We start from the raw sequence: 16179 nt of genomic DNA, 5'->3' as shown, positions 1-16179 counted from the left end.
TACATATAAATCTTATTAACCATGTTTCCATGCATGTTTATTTAATGGTGAAAATTAAACATTGACAAAATGCATTGAGCCCTAAGTTTCCAAACGATTAGAAGGCTGGTAATCAGTAGTAATTCCTGGTTTTGCGAAGGAGAAAGAAATATTTCTATAATCCCTGTTCCGTATGGGCTCAAACTGTTGTCTTTTCCTGGGTTAACGTTTATTCTGCGTTGGGGTGCTTGGAGTGGGCAGTTGTGTAGCCCTGGGCAACTTCCACATCCTCTCTTTTATTAAGGTACCCTTATGCTCAGACATCAAAATTAAGTTTTGTGCCCTCATCAGCTTCTGCGGAGAGATCCTAATTGTCCAAGGTCTAAGCATATGGCTGACACGTGTTTATTGCCTAAGTGCTCGTCACCGTCACTTAAAATTAGGGACTTTGCCTGAAATGGACTAGAAGGAGTTTGGATTATATTCACCTCATTGATTTTTGTTGTTGGGTTTTTGTGTTGTTTCTTTTAAAGATGTTACTCCAAAAGTCAAAGATCAAGTGACTGCTGCTGCCCCATGACATTCAAACATGTCTTTTCTTTCCAAATAGCACCTTTTTAGAGGTGGGTTTTTTTCACATTTTCTCCCCAGCTGCAATCTTACCGCTGTTAATAGTGGGACTCTTAACAACTTTGTTTTTCTATTTAACAGGTTTGCTGGCCTGCAGCACAATAGACTAATGTGATTTTTATTGTACTAGCATGCACTGGGATTGTTTGCATCCTGGAAAATGGGATATTCAGCTGCCTCGTTCAGCCTCTGTCTGAGCAAAAGCTATTGCCTTGTCCCAAGACATTTACTTTATAAATGGGCTTTCCGTCTTGTTGTGGAAATTATAAATATGCATGCTCTGTAGTTCAGGTTTTCCACCTTCCTGAGCTCTGCTATTATTGGTTATCCAAGTAATTTTAAAACATAAGTGTTTATTTTTCGTCCCCACACTTACTGTTTCCCAGTATTTTAGTTAGGGCAAGGTGGGAAACTGGTTCAGGGTAGCTTATGGGTTTTTATCATTATTAGGAACATTATTATAGAGATTTTCTAGGAACATCTGATTTCTTTTCCAAAAAGGATTTTTCTTCTTTTCTTTCTGGAAATGCATTTTTGCTTGCTTGTACTCTGGTAATCTTTCTGTTCCCTTGCCTTCACGGTTTGGAGGAAGCATGCACGTGCTGGTCCTGCAGACAGTTTAACTGTAACTTGGCTGATGTGAGTAGCCAATATGATTACTCACATCAACAAAAAAAGGAATCCACACATACATATGCCTTTTTCGGGATTAGTGAAGCATTATTTTCTGGATGAACAAAAAGGCTAAAGTGCTGGAGGCAGAAGAAAAATTATTAGCGTTGGCCAGTTTTTTCAGTCAGTTACATGGGTGTGATGAATTAATAGTTGAATTTTTCTTTTTTACGATTGTGAATGATATTGTTTAGAATATTTAACAAGGGATAGGGAATAGACTCCTTTCACTTTTATTCTGTTAAATTTGGTAACACACCTCCATGGTGTCCAGTGAAGAAGAAGCTCCTTAATTTTTTTAATGTGAAGGGTCATATAATGGCTTCAGCATAAACACAAGTCTACAGGCAATGTGTGGCAATGCTGCTTGTAGATTATTACATGGTATCTCTTGAGAGAGGCAGTGAACCTCACATCAGAAAGCAAGGGGAAGAAGAATGACTCAACAACCTCTAAACTGAAAGAAAAGCTGTTGCCTTTCCACTCTGTTTGATCTTTAATCAAATAGCCGTAGCGTTTGAAGAAGTATCGAACGTGTGAGACATCTGGGAGTTCCTTTCTTCTTAGGTCGTGTTCTGTCTATAGATCTCCGATCGAGCATGTAATGCGGACAGGGTGGCTGCAAGCAAGAATTACTGTGTGTGTTTGGGGACTCCCGGTGAAACTTGCTGCTGCCACATGAGCTCATTCAAGTTTCTTGTGGCATCTATTTTTCCCCTCATTTTCGTTCAATAGATGGAAGAACTTTAGAAAAAATATTCTGTCTATAAACCCTCCTCACCTTGAAATAAAAGAAAAAGAAATGCTAATAAGTGCAATAAAACAGAGGGATAGGTTCTTGCCAAATGAGCCCATTGGTTTATAGAAGGTGTTACGATCGGATAGAATTTGGCACGTTGCCTTCCAGTGCAATGTTTTATTTTACATACCTTTGTAGCTCATAAACCCAGTAAGTTTGGTCACTAAAATAATTTCTTGTTCCAGAATAAAACTCTCATGTTAAGCTTTTTATGTTGAGCATGGAATTTGTCTAGCCTTTCAGTAATAATTGCCTGGGGCACTGGTGTTTTTGAAGTGGATTGGTTCTTTTGCCCTAAGAAATGAAATTTTGTCTTTGAGCAACTGTTCCTTAATTCAACAAATTACTTTGAATAAGAATAGATTATTCAAATGCAAACTCATATTCATTTTGGTTAACAAAAAAAAAAAAAAGACCTTTTTTTCTTGGTTTCCATCATAATTTTCTCCTCACCTCCCTCAGAATAAATTGTTTTCAGAACTGTGTACAAAGTATGAAACTACTGAAGACTTGACATTGCAGCATCACTTTCTGTGTAAAGTGTCTCTTTCACAGAATCCTCATGAACGCCATCAGTTGATGCTCAAAGAGAGCATTTTGTACTTTCTTCAAAGTAAAGACATTTTGAAGCAGCAGTTGAATTTCCCAGTGACATTTTGCGTTCAGGTTCCTGCCCTAAATGCTTCAATAGATACTGTACGCTTTAGGAAGGGAGGTTCTGGTATGATTTCTAATATCTGTTAAGACCTGAGGTTTGCCTGAATGAAGAAAAGAACTCTTATTTTTCTTACATCTACATGTAAAGTAAATTGAGGCAAAACCGTGTGAGGTGAGTGCTGCCCTGCCTCAATCTTTTCTGAATTTGTTTATGGAGAAAAATACACAAAAGACTAATTTGAGCAGCAAATATGAATCTTAAGAAGATAAAGGTAATTAATACTTGCTCAGCTTTGTACATGTCTATGACAGCAGGCTGCAGCAATTTAATTGTTGCAGATGAGGATGGGTTGGCCCTCTGTGATAGTGGCAGGGGCATGGCATCATTGTCAGAATGTTACTAAGCCTGCAGAATGAGAAATTTGATTCAGACATGGGGAAATTTATGGTATTGACCCGCTACTTTTGCTAATCTATGAGTTGTTGTATGTCTGTATTTTTGCATCTTAATTTAATATAGGTTGACTCAACATAAAACACACACAAACAAACAAAACCTACCCAAAGATAGTTTACATAGAAATTTATATGTAAAATTGTTGTGGTTTTTTTTATAGGACATAGTAAATAAGTAGTGTATTTTTATGCAGAATAAACTGTGAGGGAAAGCTTTAATTTGCAGTCTTTTTTCTAGACATATTAAACGTGATGAAAAAGCATTATGTTAGAATTTATACAAAAGTAGGGTGATTGTTGTGGAGTTTTACATACATATGTACGTGGTTAGAACAAAGCTTTCTGATTCCTTCATTTCGCTTTGAAGAAACAAAGTAAGGCAACATTTTGAATCTATTAATCAGTTTTCCGTCCCAGGCTTAACAGACTTAGAAGTGTCTGTGACTATTTATGTTCCCATGGCTTCTGCAGGAATTCAAGGCTGTTAGAGGAGCAAAGCCCACATCAGTGCCTGGACCACCAGAGAGAGCAATTTAGACAACTACAAGGTGTGGGCAAACATGCGTCGCTACCTTGGCTGCTGCTATATTTTATTATGTTTGAGTCCTCTGAGTGAAAGTAAGAAGTTTTGGGTCCTTTATTATAGGTACTGTTGATATAAATGGAAATAGAGGATTTATCAGATGGAAAGTTGTGGAAGTTTTTGGTTAGAGACTAGCCATAGTGCTTCGAGCGGTCCAAGGACTGCTCTCAGGTGACAGATTCGTGCACCTGGCTTGCATCCTGGAGTCACATGAACTGATGGGTTTGAGGTGAGTCAAGAATATTCCCTCTGTTGGATAGATTTGGAGAAGGGAGGGGTGGTTATTACTTTTCATGTAACCTGGGCACGTTGCTGCCTACAGTGATACAGGCGTTATCACCTAATGAGTCCTTCCCATTCCAGGGACCAAGGTTTGGACAAATCCCGTAAGATTATTTATTTATTTATTTATTTATTTATTTATTCCTGTAGCATATTTCAGGTTTAGAGGTCTTTGGTTTCCTAGATATTTATTCTTGTACTTGCTGTTGTCGCTGGTGGGTGTTTTGTCATTGGTGTACGCTGAGAGCACAGCACATGTTCTGTAGACCCTTCTGAACACGATGCCCATGGTACAGATGACCAGTATTACTGCCATGAGCACCTTGTCTTGCCTTCATTAAGTCTGAGGCAGAATTGCACGCAATTACTAATTGGTAGCATACGATACTAATCAATCTCTGTATTTCAAGAATCAGTGATACACGTCGATATCTTTATGCAAATGTAATGTGGGATTGGAAAGATAGAGGCAGTTGGGTGGTGAGAGATGTAGTTTAAATGTTTGATTAAAGCTTTGTGGGTTATTTTTTTGTCTCATCCCTCCCCAGTAAAGATGTGATAAGACGTGCTTAAATCTTCCAGTGACCAAAGGTGGAAGACTTTGTGCTTGTGGTTGTCCAGTAGGCTTCTGCTTTGGGTTGGAACTTCTGAAATAATTTTGAAGTGACATGAATTTCTGAACTCCTGATTAGAAGACTGGACATTCAATTTATACGTTAACTCATTCAGGATGTATACTTTCTAAAATGAGGCCTTTGGCATAAAACATAATGGACTCTTTTGTTTTGGGGAAAATGTGAAGATTTTTCTCAAGGTTTTTCTTAGAGATGTATTCCTTGAGTGAAATTTCTGCAAACAGGCACATCCCAGGATCTTATTCCGTAGGTTTGGGTTATTGCGTGTAAGCCGAAGTCATAAGTTATAGGAGAAGTAGAAAGATAGCTTTACATAGGGATGCTAATTAGACTTAGCCAACAATGAATTATGCAGCAATATGCATTACCTAAGCCCTGTGGATAAATAGTAAATCATGGTGAAAATGTTCTTTAAAAATATTGCGGTCTCTTTCTAAAAAATTCTCTTCCTTATTTGAGAATTTCTTATTTTACCACTAACTAAAGCACGTCTTCAGTATAAAGTGCAGTGTCTTTGTTTACTTGTGAGCTGAATTTTAAGGATAAAATTACTTTCTCTATTTTTTTTTTTTCAGTTCTTGGGAATCTGACTTTATAATTAATTTATTTTGTCCTGCAACCCTTAGCCATCTGTATTCTTGGATTCTGATTATTTTACGTTATGCAAGCTGTAGGCAATACACAGCTCCTAACCCAAACCCCCAGAAGTTGTCATATATTTTTCATAGGATTCTTACAAAAGGCAATCTCTCATCACGAAAATGAGTTCTGGTGGTGAAATGTCACCTGCAGCTGAAACATTAGCTGTGCGTGACATATATGGTACCAATAAATAAATTGCAAAGCTGTGCAGCTGCTTTACCTTGAAACCGTATCTGGGGAAATGCTATACCTTGAGCAGAAGAGCATACGCGGTTTGCTGTGCCAGGTCGTGGGGCAGGACCCGCCTGGCAAGAATAGCGTCTCTCCCGTTTCTGTGATTAATTGTCGCCCAGATGCAGCAGTCGCCATGAAAACCGACCTAGGCTGGTTTATTCCCTGAAAGTTTGTGTCTGGTTTGTTAGTTGTCGAAGCCTGTGGTGCTCCAGTCAGCTCTTCTTGTGCTCCTGTTGTCAGGGATTTAAATTTAATGATAAATCTGTCTCAGGCCGTAAAGTGTTTTGTGTACCATTTGTGAACGGTCAAAGGAATTAAATAAAGAAATAATGGCCTCCTGTGAAAGGTCATGTAAAGCCTATAGGACCAGGGGTTTGTCTGCACTTCCAGCAGCTATATCTATAATATGAATGTAATCTTTCCTCTGCTTTTAAAAACACTGCAGTTCTCTCTAATGCTGTGGAAACGTTCTGGCAGGGTGATGGTAACAGTAACCTACTGTGGGCATAAATACTGAACACAAAATGAGGGGGCGGGGCGGAGGGGAGAATAAAGCTTGCTTACTTGAGGTGGCTGAGGATGGCACCAGGTGGAAGGTGTCTCCCTGTGTGGCATATATAATACCCAGAGACCAACGTAGCCATAATGTGTTGACAATGGTCTAGATCTCTCCACCCTCTGAAGAAATCCTCTTGGAGGAAAAATGCTTATCAGGGAAACAGCCGAGCTCCTCGCAGCCTTCTCTGCATTAGAAACATCCTCTGCAACAGAAGAGATGGGTGTGTTGGGATCAAGTATACTCGCAGAGTACTTACATGTCTGCAGCAGTTTATAGGTTTGGGGTCTTTGACGGAGGACAGTAGCACAACACGCCAGATCTGTTCCATCACGAAGCCTAGCACTGGTGGCAATGTTAGCCTTTCTCAAACAGTTGCCTTTGGGAGGAAGGAGCAATGGAGCATCATTCAGGATGTGGTCTCAGGAAGCACCTAGAGACCCATGACCCTGGGGTGCAGCCGCTGAGGGCTCAGGGAAAGATGCAGCAGGTGAACCCGGGTGACTAGGTTGTTCTGTGGGCACAGCCAAGCCTCTGTCACCAAGTGCTTATCTTTGGGATCATCCTGGTCATCAAGCCAGAGTGACTTGCCAATTGGTGGTCTGTATGAAAATAGAAAGAAACAAGAAAATATTATGGCAGGCGACTAGAAATAGTAGAAATCGTAGACTTCAGATGGCCAGAAATATCTGTGCCGATTATAGCCAGAGAAGCCTAACCTGTCTATTTTCGACAAAGTGCAGGGAGATAGATTCCTTGTGGGTAATGACATGGCAGGTACCATAGTATAAATAATACGTTGTCTGTCAGTCTAGGTATCTTCCATAGCTTTGCCTCCCTGTGCAACAGCCCCATCTCCCCTTCTCTATTCCTCGATGAACAACGAAGACAGACTTCCTTCAGCTACTCGGCTTTCTCATTTAGCGGGTCTTCAGAGTTTGGTGGCCATTTAATATTTTGGGTCCAAAACAAGCCTTTTTCCCCCCTGATAAATGTAAACCAGCTGTGTCCTCTCTTTCCTTCTTTCTTTTTTGGAATATTACATGTCATGCCTGGTGACGAGGGAGAATGGAGCTCTGAAGCTTTTTGAATTAGCGTCAGCAGGGCAGCAATTTTGCTTATGTAAAACTAGAAATAAAGAACACACAACAACCCTTCAGGAACTGTCATTACTGCTTGGAAAAGCATACAAATATTGCACGTAAAAAGAACATTTGTCTACGTGTGTGTAGGCAAGGAGAGTAGATGCTAGTGGGTGCTTCTAAAGTAACGTTTAATGTTTGCAATTAGAGGAGAGCTTAGAGAGAGAGAGAGAGTAAAACGAGATTATTTTTGTTAAAAAAACTTAAAGTGCAAGGGTGTTTTTTCCCCCCTTGGAAGGGGAAGTTGCCAATATATAAACATTTCAGAGAGAATTTTACACCACCTCATCTTTATGTCAGGCAGCATTTAATGGTTGAACGATCTCCTGCTCCGGGACTTGGCAGCTGTCCTCCAGGGGCCGACTTTGAGGATTACAATGACAGTCTATCAGTGGATCTTTTCCAATATAAACTAGACTAGGACCATTTAAAATCAGTTGCTATCAACAAGTCAAATTAACTTTATTTATGTTAGAGGCTTGCCTATGAGTATTTTATAACAATGTGGAATTTTAATATCCGCAGGGGCTATTCTTATTGGTGGTGTGATTTGGGAATGTTCTAATTTGTGTGATTAAGAACAATTTACCTGATTTCTTTCAAAATTATGCGATTTGTAACATTCAGGTCCAATCAGTGTCTAACTCGGCGCTCACGCAACTTTTTCTGATTCCTGCTTTTTACAGGTGGAAATAACACTTCAGGATATCAATGACAACCCACCAGTATTCCCCACAGATACGCTTGATCTGACCGTAGAAGAGAACATAGGAGATGGGTCTAAAATATTGCAGCTGACAGCCATGGATGCTGATGAGGTAGGAGCATGGTTTCTTATTTGAATATCTGTATTAAAAAAAACTATTCTGGAAATGGATGTTTTTACTAATTCCCTTGCTCCTTCCATGAGAACTTGGCCTTGGGGATCACTGTGGTCATGCTTTAAACTGCATTTGGCCCTTTTACAAAACTGTGTTTGTCATCATGGAGTCACAAGAGGTGCACACACACGAGCAAGTGAGACAAATACTCTATTACTTGAATGCTGCTCGCTGCTTTGTATGTAAGGAGTTAATATTTTCCTTACATCTTTTAATGAGCGGTTCTGCTAAGTGCAAAAAATTGCCTACATTTTGGTTTTAGATGGTCTTGTTATCAGTCTCATCTGACGCCATACCTTGTGACTTGGTGAAGGTGCTGGACTGCCCAGCTTGTGATAAAGATTTATTGACATTTAATTTAAGGCACAGCTTGAGTTCTAAACTAACTTTGAAGCAGAGATGTTGTAGTTGAGCCCAGTTTCAAGGTGTCCAATGGAATTAACGTGAGACGAGCCTTGGAGAACAAGAAAACTTCTGACGGTGCCTAATTGCCCTTTGGCTGTACTTATTACCAATTTTATCCTTTCTTAAAGAAGGTCTTCACCAAAAAGAGGGGGAAAGAAACAATGCTGGAATACATGCTCTGTACATGAACCTGTTTGCAAAATAGTTTTACCTGCTTAGATTCATTACTGCGAGGACACTGCAACTAAGGATCTATTAAGAAACTAGCAAAAGGCTTTGAGCAACTGACGTTAAACAGTTGGCCAGTCACTTCATGAGGGATATTGCAGTCTTGTTGTACGTGTTAGGCAAATATATCTACATATAATTTGATGTATGCATTTGTTTTGGAAAGTAAGTTATGAGAATGTTTATCATATTGTTTCATTCACTTGAACTGATTCTTTCCACTGGGGAAAAGCCTAAAAAGTCAATATAAGCATTCAGAGAAGTTGTGTTGTCACTAAAATATAGGGTTACATTTGACAACGAGCAATCCTTGCATTCAAATAATAAGGTAATTTAACCTCCTCAGGAGAATTTTATTTCTGACCTTTTTTGTGTTAGCTTGGTTAGTCGTCCTGTGACTTTTAATCGATGTACTTAATCTTACTACTGCAGAGGGAACCACTGGAACACCCCCAGGAATGGTATGAATGTGATCATGAACTTTTTGTTCTTCCCTTTATTTTCTGGTAGCAGCCTGACACACAGACAAAAAATAGAATTTTGGATATGTGCATATCTGTAACAAAAATTCTAGCTGTTCGTCTTCAGATTAGGAAGAAGTAAATACTGAACAACCACTCTCTGCTGTGATATGGCAAACAGATGTCTAAGATGTTAACAATATATTATGCTTCAGCCTCTTTTGACCATTCCTAAACTGCACCTAATATGTTATCCGTTCTGAAGCACTCCATCGAGTGGGAATTGATTTGTTACCTTAGACAGAAATCAGTCAATCTTTTTATAAAAAAGGATGATTTCAATTTCCCTACCAGAACATTTGTAACCCAAACCCTTTACAAAGAGTCTGAGGGTTTTTAGCAGTGCAGTTTAGGGTTGCAATACTTCTCCCCCCTCCTTTTTGAGGGCACGGTGAGCGCTCCTTGTTTTACATATAATATTCATGCGAGGTTACATTTTTCTGGCTTCTTTCTTTGCACACACACAACCCATATATGCAGCTCAGTAAAATGACATGCTGCCTTTGCTACGTGCACAGATGCTCTCGGAATCACAGTTTTAGCTTCAGTAGGGTAAGTGACAGAACAGAGGTGTACAAGAATCTCTCTTGTAAATGCTTTAAAATGGTACGGTGAAGGCAGCAAATTTCAAGCCCTTGTCTGTTACAATATGGACATCATAGAGATCTGAGAAAAGACGTAAAGCCATTCTTTAGGTGCTAAGTGGTCACTTTAACAATTGCAACAGTTTCTAGCACTTTGCAACTTTTTAAAGTCAGTTGTTGGTGGGAAATTTCTATACAGATTTTTAGTAAGTTTTACTTATCTGTATCTCGTTCTGCCTCTCACCTAAATCACCCAAAGTTACAACTTTGATTAAAGCAGCATCACGCCTGGCTGTAGTTTTAGCTGTGCTCTATTGGGAGGACACTGGCTAGTCAAGCAAGCAGTGATGAATATGGTCATCTCTGAAATCTTAAATTCTCATCAGATTTTTTTGATCTGATGATCAGGCCATCAGATGTTTTTGATGAGCCACACAATTAGGGGGAAGTGTGTGACCTCCCCCAGGTACACCTGAACACACAGATGCTGTGTATGCTGAAGCACTGCATGCTGCTCTTCAGGGCTGGGCACCTGTAGAACCTTGTTTTCTTTCTAAATTTCATTTTATCAGTTAGCTCAGTCCAACTCTTTGAAACAACACCCCAGAGAAAAAGTTTGGCACGAGGCACTCTCATAAGGTCAGGTAACTAAAGCTTGTCTCTCATCTCACAAATACGAGCAGGTGTTTATCTCTGTTAATTTGCTTTTTTAGGCAAGAGTGTTTGAAACAGCGATAGAATTTCTGTCTCCCTGATCTCTTTGATCTGTTGTTCACTGCAGAAGTGCTACTTGTGTGCCAGCAGCAGGTTTCAGCTGTGGAACCTGAGCTCTGCCCTGGCACCAGGGCAGGGCACGGTAAATACCTGCTCACCCACCAAAACACACTGCGGGCACAGTCAGCGTGTGGGGATGTAGGCACATGTGTCCGATGTTGGCAGGTACCAAACCTTCGGTGCCCTTCAGCCTGCCTTGGAAAAAGAAGGACGTGACTCCAGGATTGTTAGGTCTCTCTCTGTTTTCCCTTAACAACCAAAGTTGGCCTGCTAAATTTTGATAATAATATAAAAATAAATTCAGAAGCAAAATTTATAGCTGAGTACTGGCTTTTGGGGGAGATGTCACCCAAGCTGGTGCTGCGCGCCTCTATCCCTTGGACCACCCTCTGGGTGCAGCAGTCCCTGCACAACCCGTCCCCAGGAGGTGGATGAATAGGGAGCTCAAGTAGCATCCCTTTTTCTAGGAAACCTCAGTCCTCCTCAGAGCTAAGAGCTGTAGTAAGGTTGATCAGTTTGCTTGTTAATAGTCAATGATGCAGACTGGATGCAGGGGACTTCTCGTGGTTTGTGACAGGGCAGGGCTGAGGCAAAACGCACTGTGTCAATATTTTTTGGATGGAAGCTTCCATATTTTTTTTCCTAAGTTTTAAATTCAACCTTTAAGTGGGGGGAAGTGATCAGTTTTCTACATAACGTTTATTTTCCTTAATTTTCTTTTTTAACAGAAATGCGCAAAGTCCATATGAAACCATTTTTTCCAAGGACAAATGAGATACTTTGACTCAAAAGCAAATGCTTTCGACTTCCAGCGCAACCCAAGAGATCATAACTGTGATTTTAATGACACATGATTTTTTGCTGCGGGGCTGTTTATTTACAGGGGTAAATGTACTTCCATGTAGAAACTGGCCTTTGAGGGGCTGCTGCAGGCATGGCTCCCATGAGTTTCTCCCGCCCAGGAGCTGCAGCTCTTGCCATGCATGCTGGCTGATGGAGCTGCCGCATGGCTGCCCCTGGTCCTCCCTCCTTTCATCCCTCCCTCTCCTCTTCCCTCCATCCTGCCTCCAGAAAGCGAGAAAGGCAGAGCTGATCTCACTGGCAGGCATTTAATTTAACCTTTGAACATAAAACAAGAAGAATAAACACTGATCCCTGTTAAGAGGGAAGATGTTGCACTGCTCAGTGATGCTGGCTTGAAATTCAAACAGGTATCAGAGCTTTATGGCACTGACTGGATGCGATCCTTTCGTGAACAGTGGAGCAAAAAGTATCCGAGTAATCTTGTCATTTCATGTCTCATAAATAAAAAATGTGTGCGTATGTGTCTATACTGGAGAAATGAAGGGAGTGGACAAGAAGGCTGTTTATTGAAGGAAACAGTTATGAAAAATATTTGCCGAGTACAGTTACTGGAACAATTCTTGTGTTACTGAAAATTACGATGTGGTTTTCCTGGCAAATAAGTTGATTTGACCACTTCTGTTTTTACTTAGGGAGCCAATGCCCTCGTCACATACACTATTATCAGCGGTGCGGATGATAGCTTCCACATTGACCCCGAGTCAGGAGATCTGATAGCCACCAAGCGCCTGGACCGGGAGCGCCGCTCCAAGTACTCCTTGCTGGTTCGTGCTGATGATGGCCTGCAGTCCTCAGACATGAGAATAAACATCACTGTTAGCGATGTGAATGACCATATTCCCAAATTCTCCAAGCCAGTGTATTCCTTTGACATCCCGGAAGATGCCACTCCAGGTGAATAGGAAATGGCCCTAAAATGGGCTGAATTTCTTCTTTTCGCTCATCCACAGGGACTTGAGGGGGAGGGGTAGCAGACCTGTCTGACTTGGACAGGAGGCAGAAGATGCTGAAGGCAGCTATTGGATGGGGCAGGGAAATGCCGGGAATCGTGCCATGCCTAAAGCCTGCTTGCTGGGAAATCTGTATCACTAGTGAGGTCAAATATATTTTCAATGGGAAGTAGAGAAATGATTGCCACTCAAATAAATAAATCCTAGGTGCAGAACAGGCATTACACCTGTATCCCAGTGTAAGCCTCTGAGTGCAACTACTTAAAAAATAGCTAACAGAAAAGTAGGGAGAGGCATGATTTACAGGATACAAAGAGTATAACCTGTCATGAAGATGTAATGGTGATGCCAGTATTGATTTAGTAAGCTGTCTCCAGTGAATGTGACTTACACGACTTCATTCATCAAGTGTGGGATCACAGAATGGGTGACCATTGAGCAGCCGCTAATATACTGATTCTGTAAGAATATTCCCTACACGTGCTCAGCTACTAACCCTACCACCGTGTTTCTTTGATCTTGTCTTTGACTCCTGGTTTTGACAAAGTTTTTGTAGAAAATCTAAGCCTTAGATAATTAATTCTGGTTCCTAAATATGATCACTGACCTCTTCAGCTGGGTTTTTTTAACCTGCTTTTAAAGCTAGTTTCATATGCAAAAGTGTTTTGATATGTAAAAGTTAGGTTGTAAGCTAGAAAATACTTAGACCAAAAAGAGGTGTTCAAACCCAGTGCTATATTATATGCCTCCAGGTGGGAAATGAATATTACTTGCAATAAAACGTTTCCAGTCTTTTATACAGACTGCCAGTATGAAAGCAGTATCTAACGGCGTTAGTAACTGAAGCATCTTTGAAGCTTGTTCTAAAACAAGAATAAACAAAGGAGATTGAAATGACATGGTGATAGCTTTCAAGCTTTTATTAGGACTTTGACTTATAAGCGTGGGAGGCTCAGCTTGGGACAACCAAGATTACCCCCATGCTTCCAACTTTTGCACTCTGTCCCACAGTCACATCTGCAAAATTCAGTGGTGTTTTGTGTTAAAGGATTGCGGTGCGATCAGCTGTGCCTCAGAAATCTGATCTGGAAGTCATGGAGATGTCTGTTTAGCATGGGATGGTTTGGCTGCTGATCCCCAGCTAAGCTCGTCTCTCTTGTCACTCCGAGTCCTGAGGCTCACTCTGTTTTAGCAGGAATAACGCTGGAAACAGTGAGCGTGATTACCTCCACGTTAAGATGAGGCTCCTTTCTTTAATCATTTGTGGGAGTACGCTTGTGCCTTATACCCTCTACACGGTCCCAGAGCAGCGGGCAGGCTCATCCAGAGGGGAGGTGCTGCCGGCTTTCCCCTTTGGGGCTTCGCTCTCTATCCCAGAGGGTTATCCCTGTTCCCCTTGCAGTCTGGCCGCCGGGATGGGGAGTTGTACCTTCCCCGAACCCTCAGCAAGGCGCTCCGCTGACCTCCCCTGACCCTGCCGTACTGCAAACTGGCTGGAGGGCTGATAATCCCATCCAGCTTCAGGACGGCCCCCTTCACCAATTAACACACAACCCTTCACCAATTAATGCACAATCAGAAATGCTAAAGCATGAGCTAATCAAATGGATGTAAAAGATACCAGCAGATTCAGCTGGATTAAAGTTGTAGCACTTTTCTCCGTTTTGGTGATAAGCAGTTTTTGTTGTCACGTTGCTCAAAAATAGTTAGCTGTGCCGCAGCACTTGTAATTCATCTGGTTCCATGAAAATGAAATTAAATGATTAATTTTCTTGGAAATTACCTGGTCTTAATTATAATTAATGTTATAAATACTAAAAAGTGACACTTCATTTCCAAACTTTAGTTGAGATAGGTCAGCCATGCAAACGCAGCTATGCAGAAATGAAAACAATGGCACAGATTCACAAAGAGTTGAATTTCAGAAAACAGTGAAGAACGGACCCCTATAAGGTTTCTGGTTTTCTAACCGCAGTTACCCTGTGAAGGCACTTTTTCAAAAAGTAGAGCTGGGATGTTTGGTTTGTACTGACATTTTGGTTTCTGCATTCAGAAAGAAATACCCAGAAGGTTTCAGAACTCGTATTTGTCTGTGGGGAGGAAGGGGGGTTCTTTGAGTCATGGAAAGAAAATACCTAGCAGGAGAAAAGGTATTTTTGCCCCAGTTGATATCTAATCTGGACCTGTTAAGATAAAGCCAAATATTCCTGACCATTTCTGTTTGGTTTTTTTCTTTTTTTTAGTAGTCCTTTAAAAGAAACATCATACTGAATACTGTTCCTTTCAGCTTTGAAAAACCTATCATGGTATTGAGTCATACAACACCCAGGCTTGAATTTTTACCGAAGGATACCTCTTCTTCTACAGAGCAGCTTGATGATGAGCTGGGTCTGACCACACCAGTGGGCTGCCTGTTGCCAGTGCTTGATTTTGCTATCCTGTTTCTGTGCAGGTTCCTTAGTGGCAGCCATTCTTGCCACTGATGACGACTCTGGTGTCAACGGGGAAATCACATACAGCGTAAGTGAAGATGATGAAGAAGGTATCTTCTTCCTGAACCCCGTTACTGGAGTCTTCAACCTGACTCGTGCGCTGGACTACGAAGCACAGCAGTATTACATTCTCACCGTCCGTGCAGAAGATGGGGGAGGCCAATTTACTACCATCAGAGTGTACTTCAATATATTGGACATCAACGATAACCCACCAGTGTTCAGCATGACCTCATATAGCACTTCTGTGATGGAGAACCTGTCTCCAGGATCCGCTATTCTCAACTGCAGTGTCACTGATGCAGATGATGGTAGGTGTTCCCTCATATTCTACATCTCTGATGATAAATATGTATTTCACCTTAGTGACACATTAGAAGACCTAGTAGAAAGGGCAAATTAAGGGTATTCTTAGGGTGCCATCATATGCTTAAATTCACTGCATGTTGTGTAAATAAACTTGTTTTTCTCATATTTCACATTAGGTTTAAGTGGGTGGTTTGTTCCTTGTTTTTATTTGTGATAAATCAAAAATATAGTCAAATACTGCTTTTAACTTCTGTTGTGGAAATGAGTTGTGGAGCTGTAGTTTTACCTAGAGAATGTTACAGCAGTTGAACACCATGGTTTCTCCCCTGGCATTTTTTTGCACATTGAAATTAGACTTAAATGTTCTTGCAGATTGTTTTGTTTGGGTTTTTTTTCTTAAAGTTTATTATATATTCTAGATAAGGTTTTCACAATATGAGACATCATCTGCAATAGTCTCAAATGTACTGTAACTTTTATAGTGTATCATGAAGAGAATTGCGGTCTACAGAGTATTGATAGTAGATGTAAAAAATGATTAGCAGAGATCATCGGAAAATTTCTCATTAAAATAAGCTTTAATCTTGGGGTTATTTATGGCATCTAGAAGGTGTTAATGCGTTGGAGTGTAAAAGATACAATCTTTATAGCTTGCTTAACTGTTTTGCCATACAGTTGATGTCCAAGCAAGATTAATTATAGAATATGGCCGTAAAATACATAAAAGTGACTCCATAGCATATTTCATTTTCTTTGGTGTCCACAGACATTAGTCAGTGTGACTTAATACAAAATTATTCATAACGCTCATAGTGACTTTACAGGTGAAGGTTATTTTTGTGACATGTTAGGCAACCTTGTCTCCTCTCAACTTGACACTAGCTCAGCAAAGCCCATAGAAATT

At 40.6% G+C, this 16179-nt stretch overlaps 1 protein-coding gene across 1 annotated transcript in view; it reads left to right on the top strand.

Annotated features, from left to right (window-relative positions):
- The window catches only part of FAT4 (FAT atypical cadherin 4), a 150934-nt gene that overhangs the window by 71018 nt on the left and 63737 nt on the right, over nucleotides 1-16179 (top strand). Inside the window, exons 2-4 of the mRNA XM_037398243.1 lie at nucleotides 7954-8085; nucleotides 12157-12418; nucleotides 14927-15277. Coding sequence (XP_037254140.1) covers nucleotides 7954-8085; nucleotides 12157-12418; nucleotides 14927-15277 — 745 coding nt within the window. The remainder of the gene's footprint in view (nucleotides 1-7953; nucleotides 8086-12156; nucleotides 12419-14926; nucleotides 15278-16179) is intronic.

Source organism: Falco rusticolus, chromosome 1, assembly GCF_015220075.1.
Source record: "Falco rusticolus isolate bFalRus1 chromosome 1, bFalRus1.pri, whole genome shotgun sequence".
In the NCBI taxonomy this organism is placed as follows: domain Eukaryota; kingdom Metazoa; phylum Chordata; class Aves; order Falconiformes; family Falconidae; genus Falco; species Falco rusticolus.
This window is presented reverse-complemented; position numbering and strand designations above follow the sequence as displayed.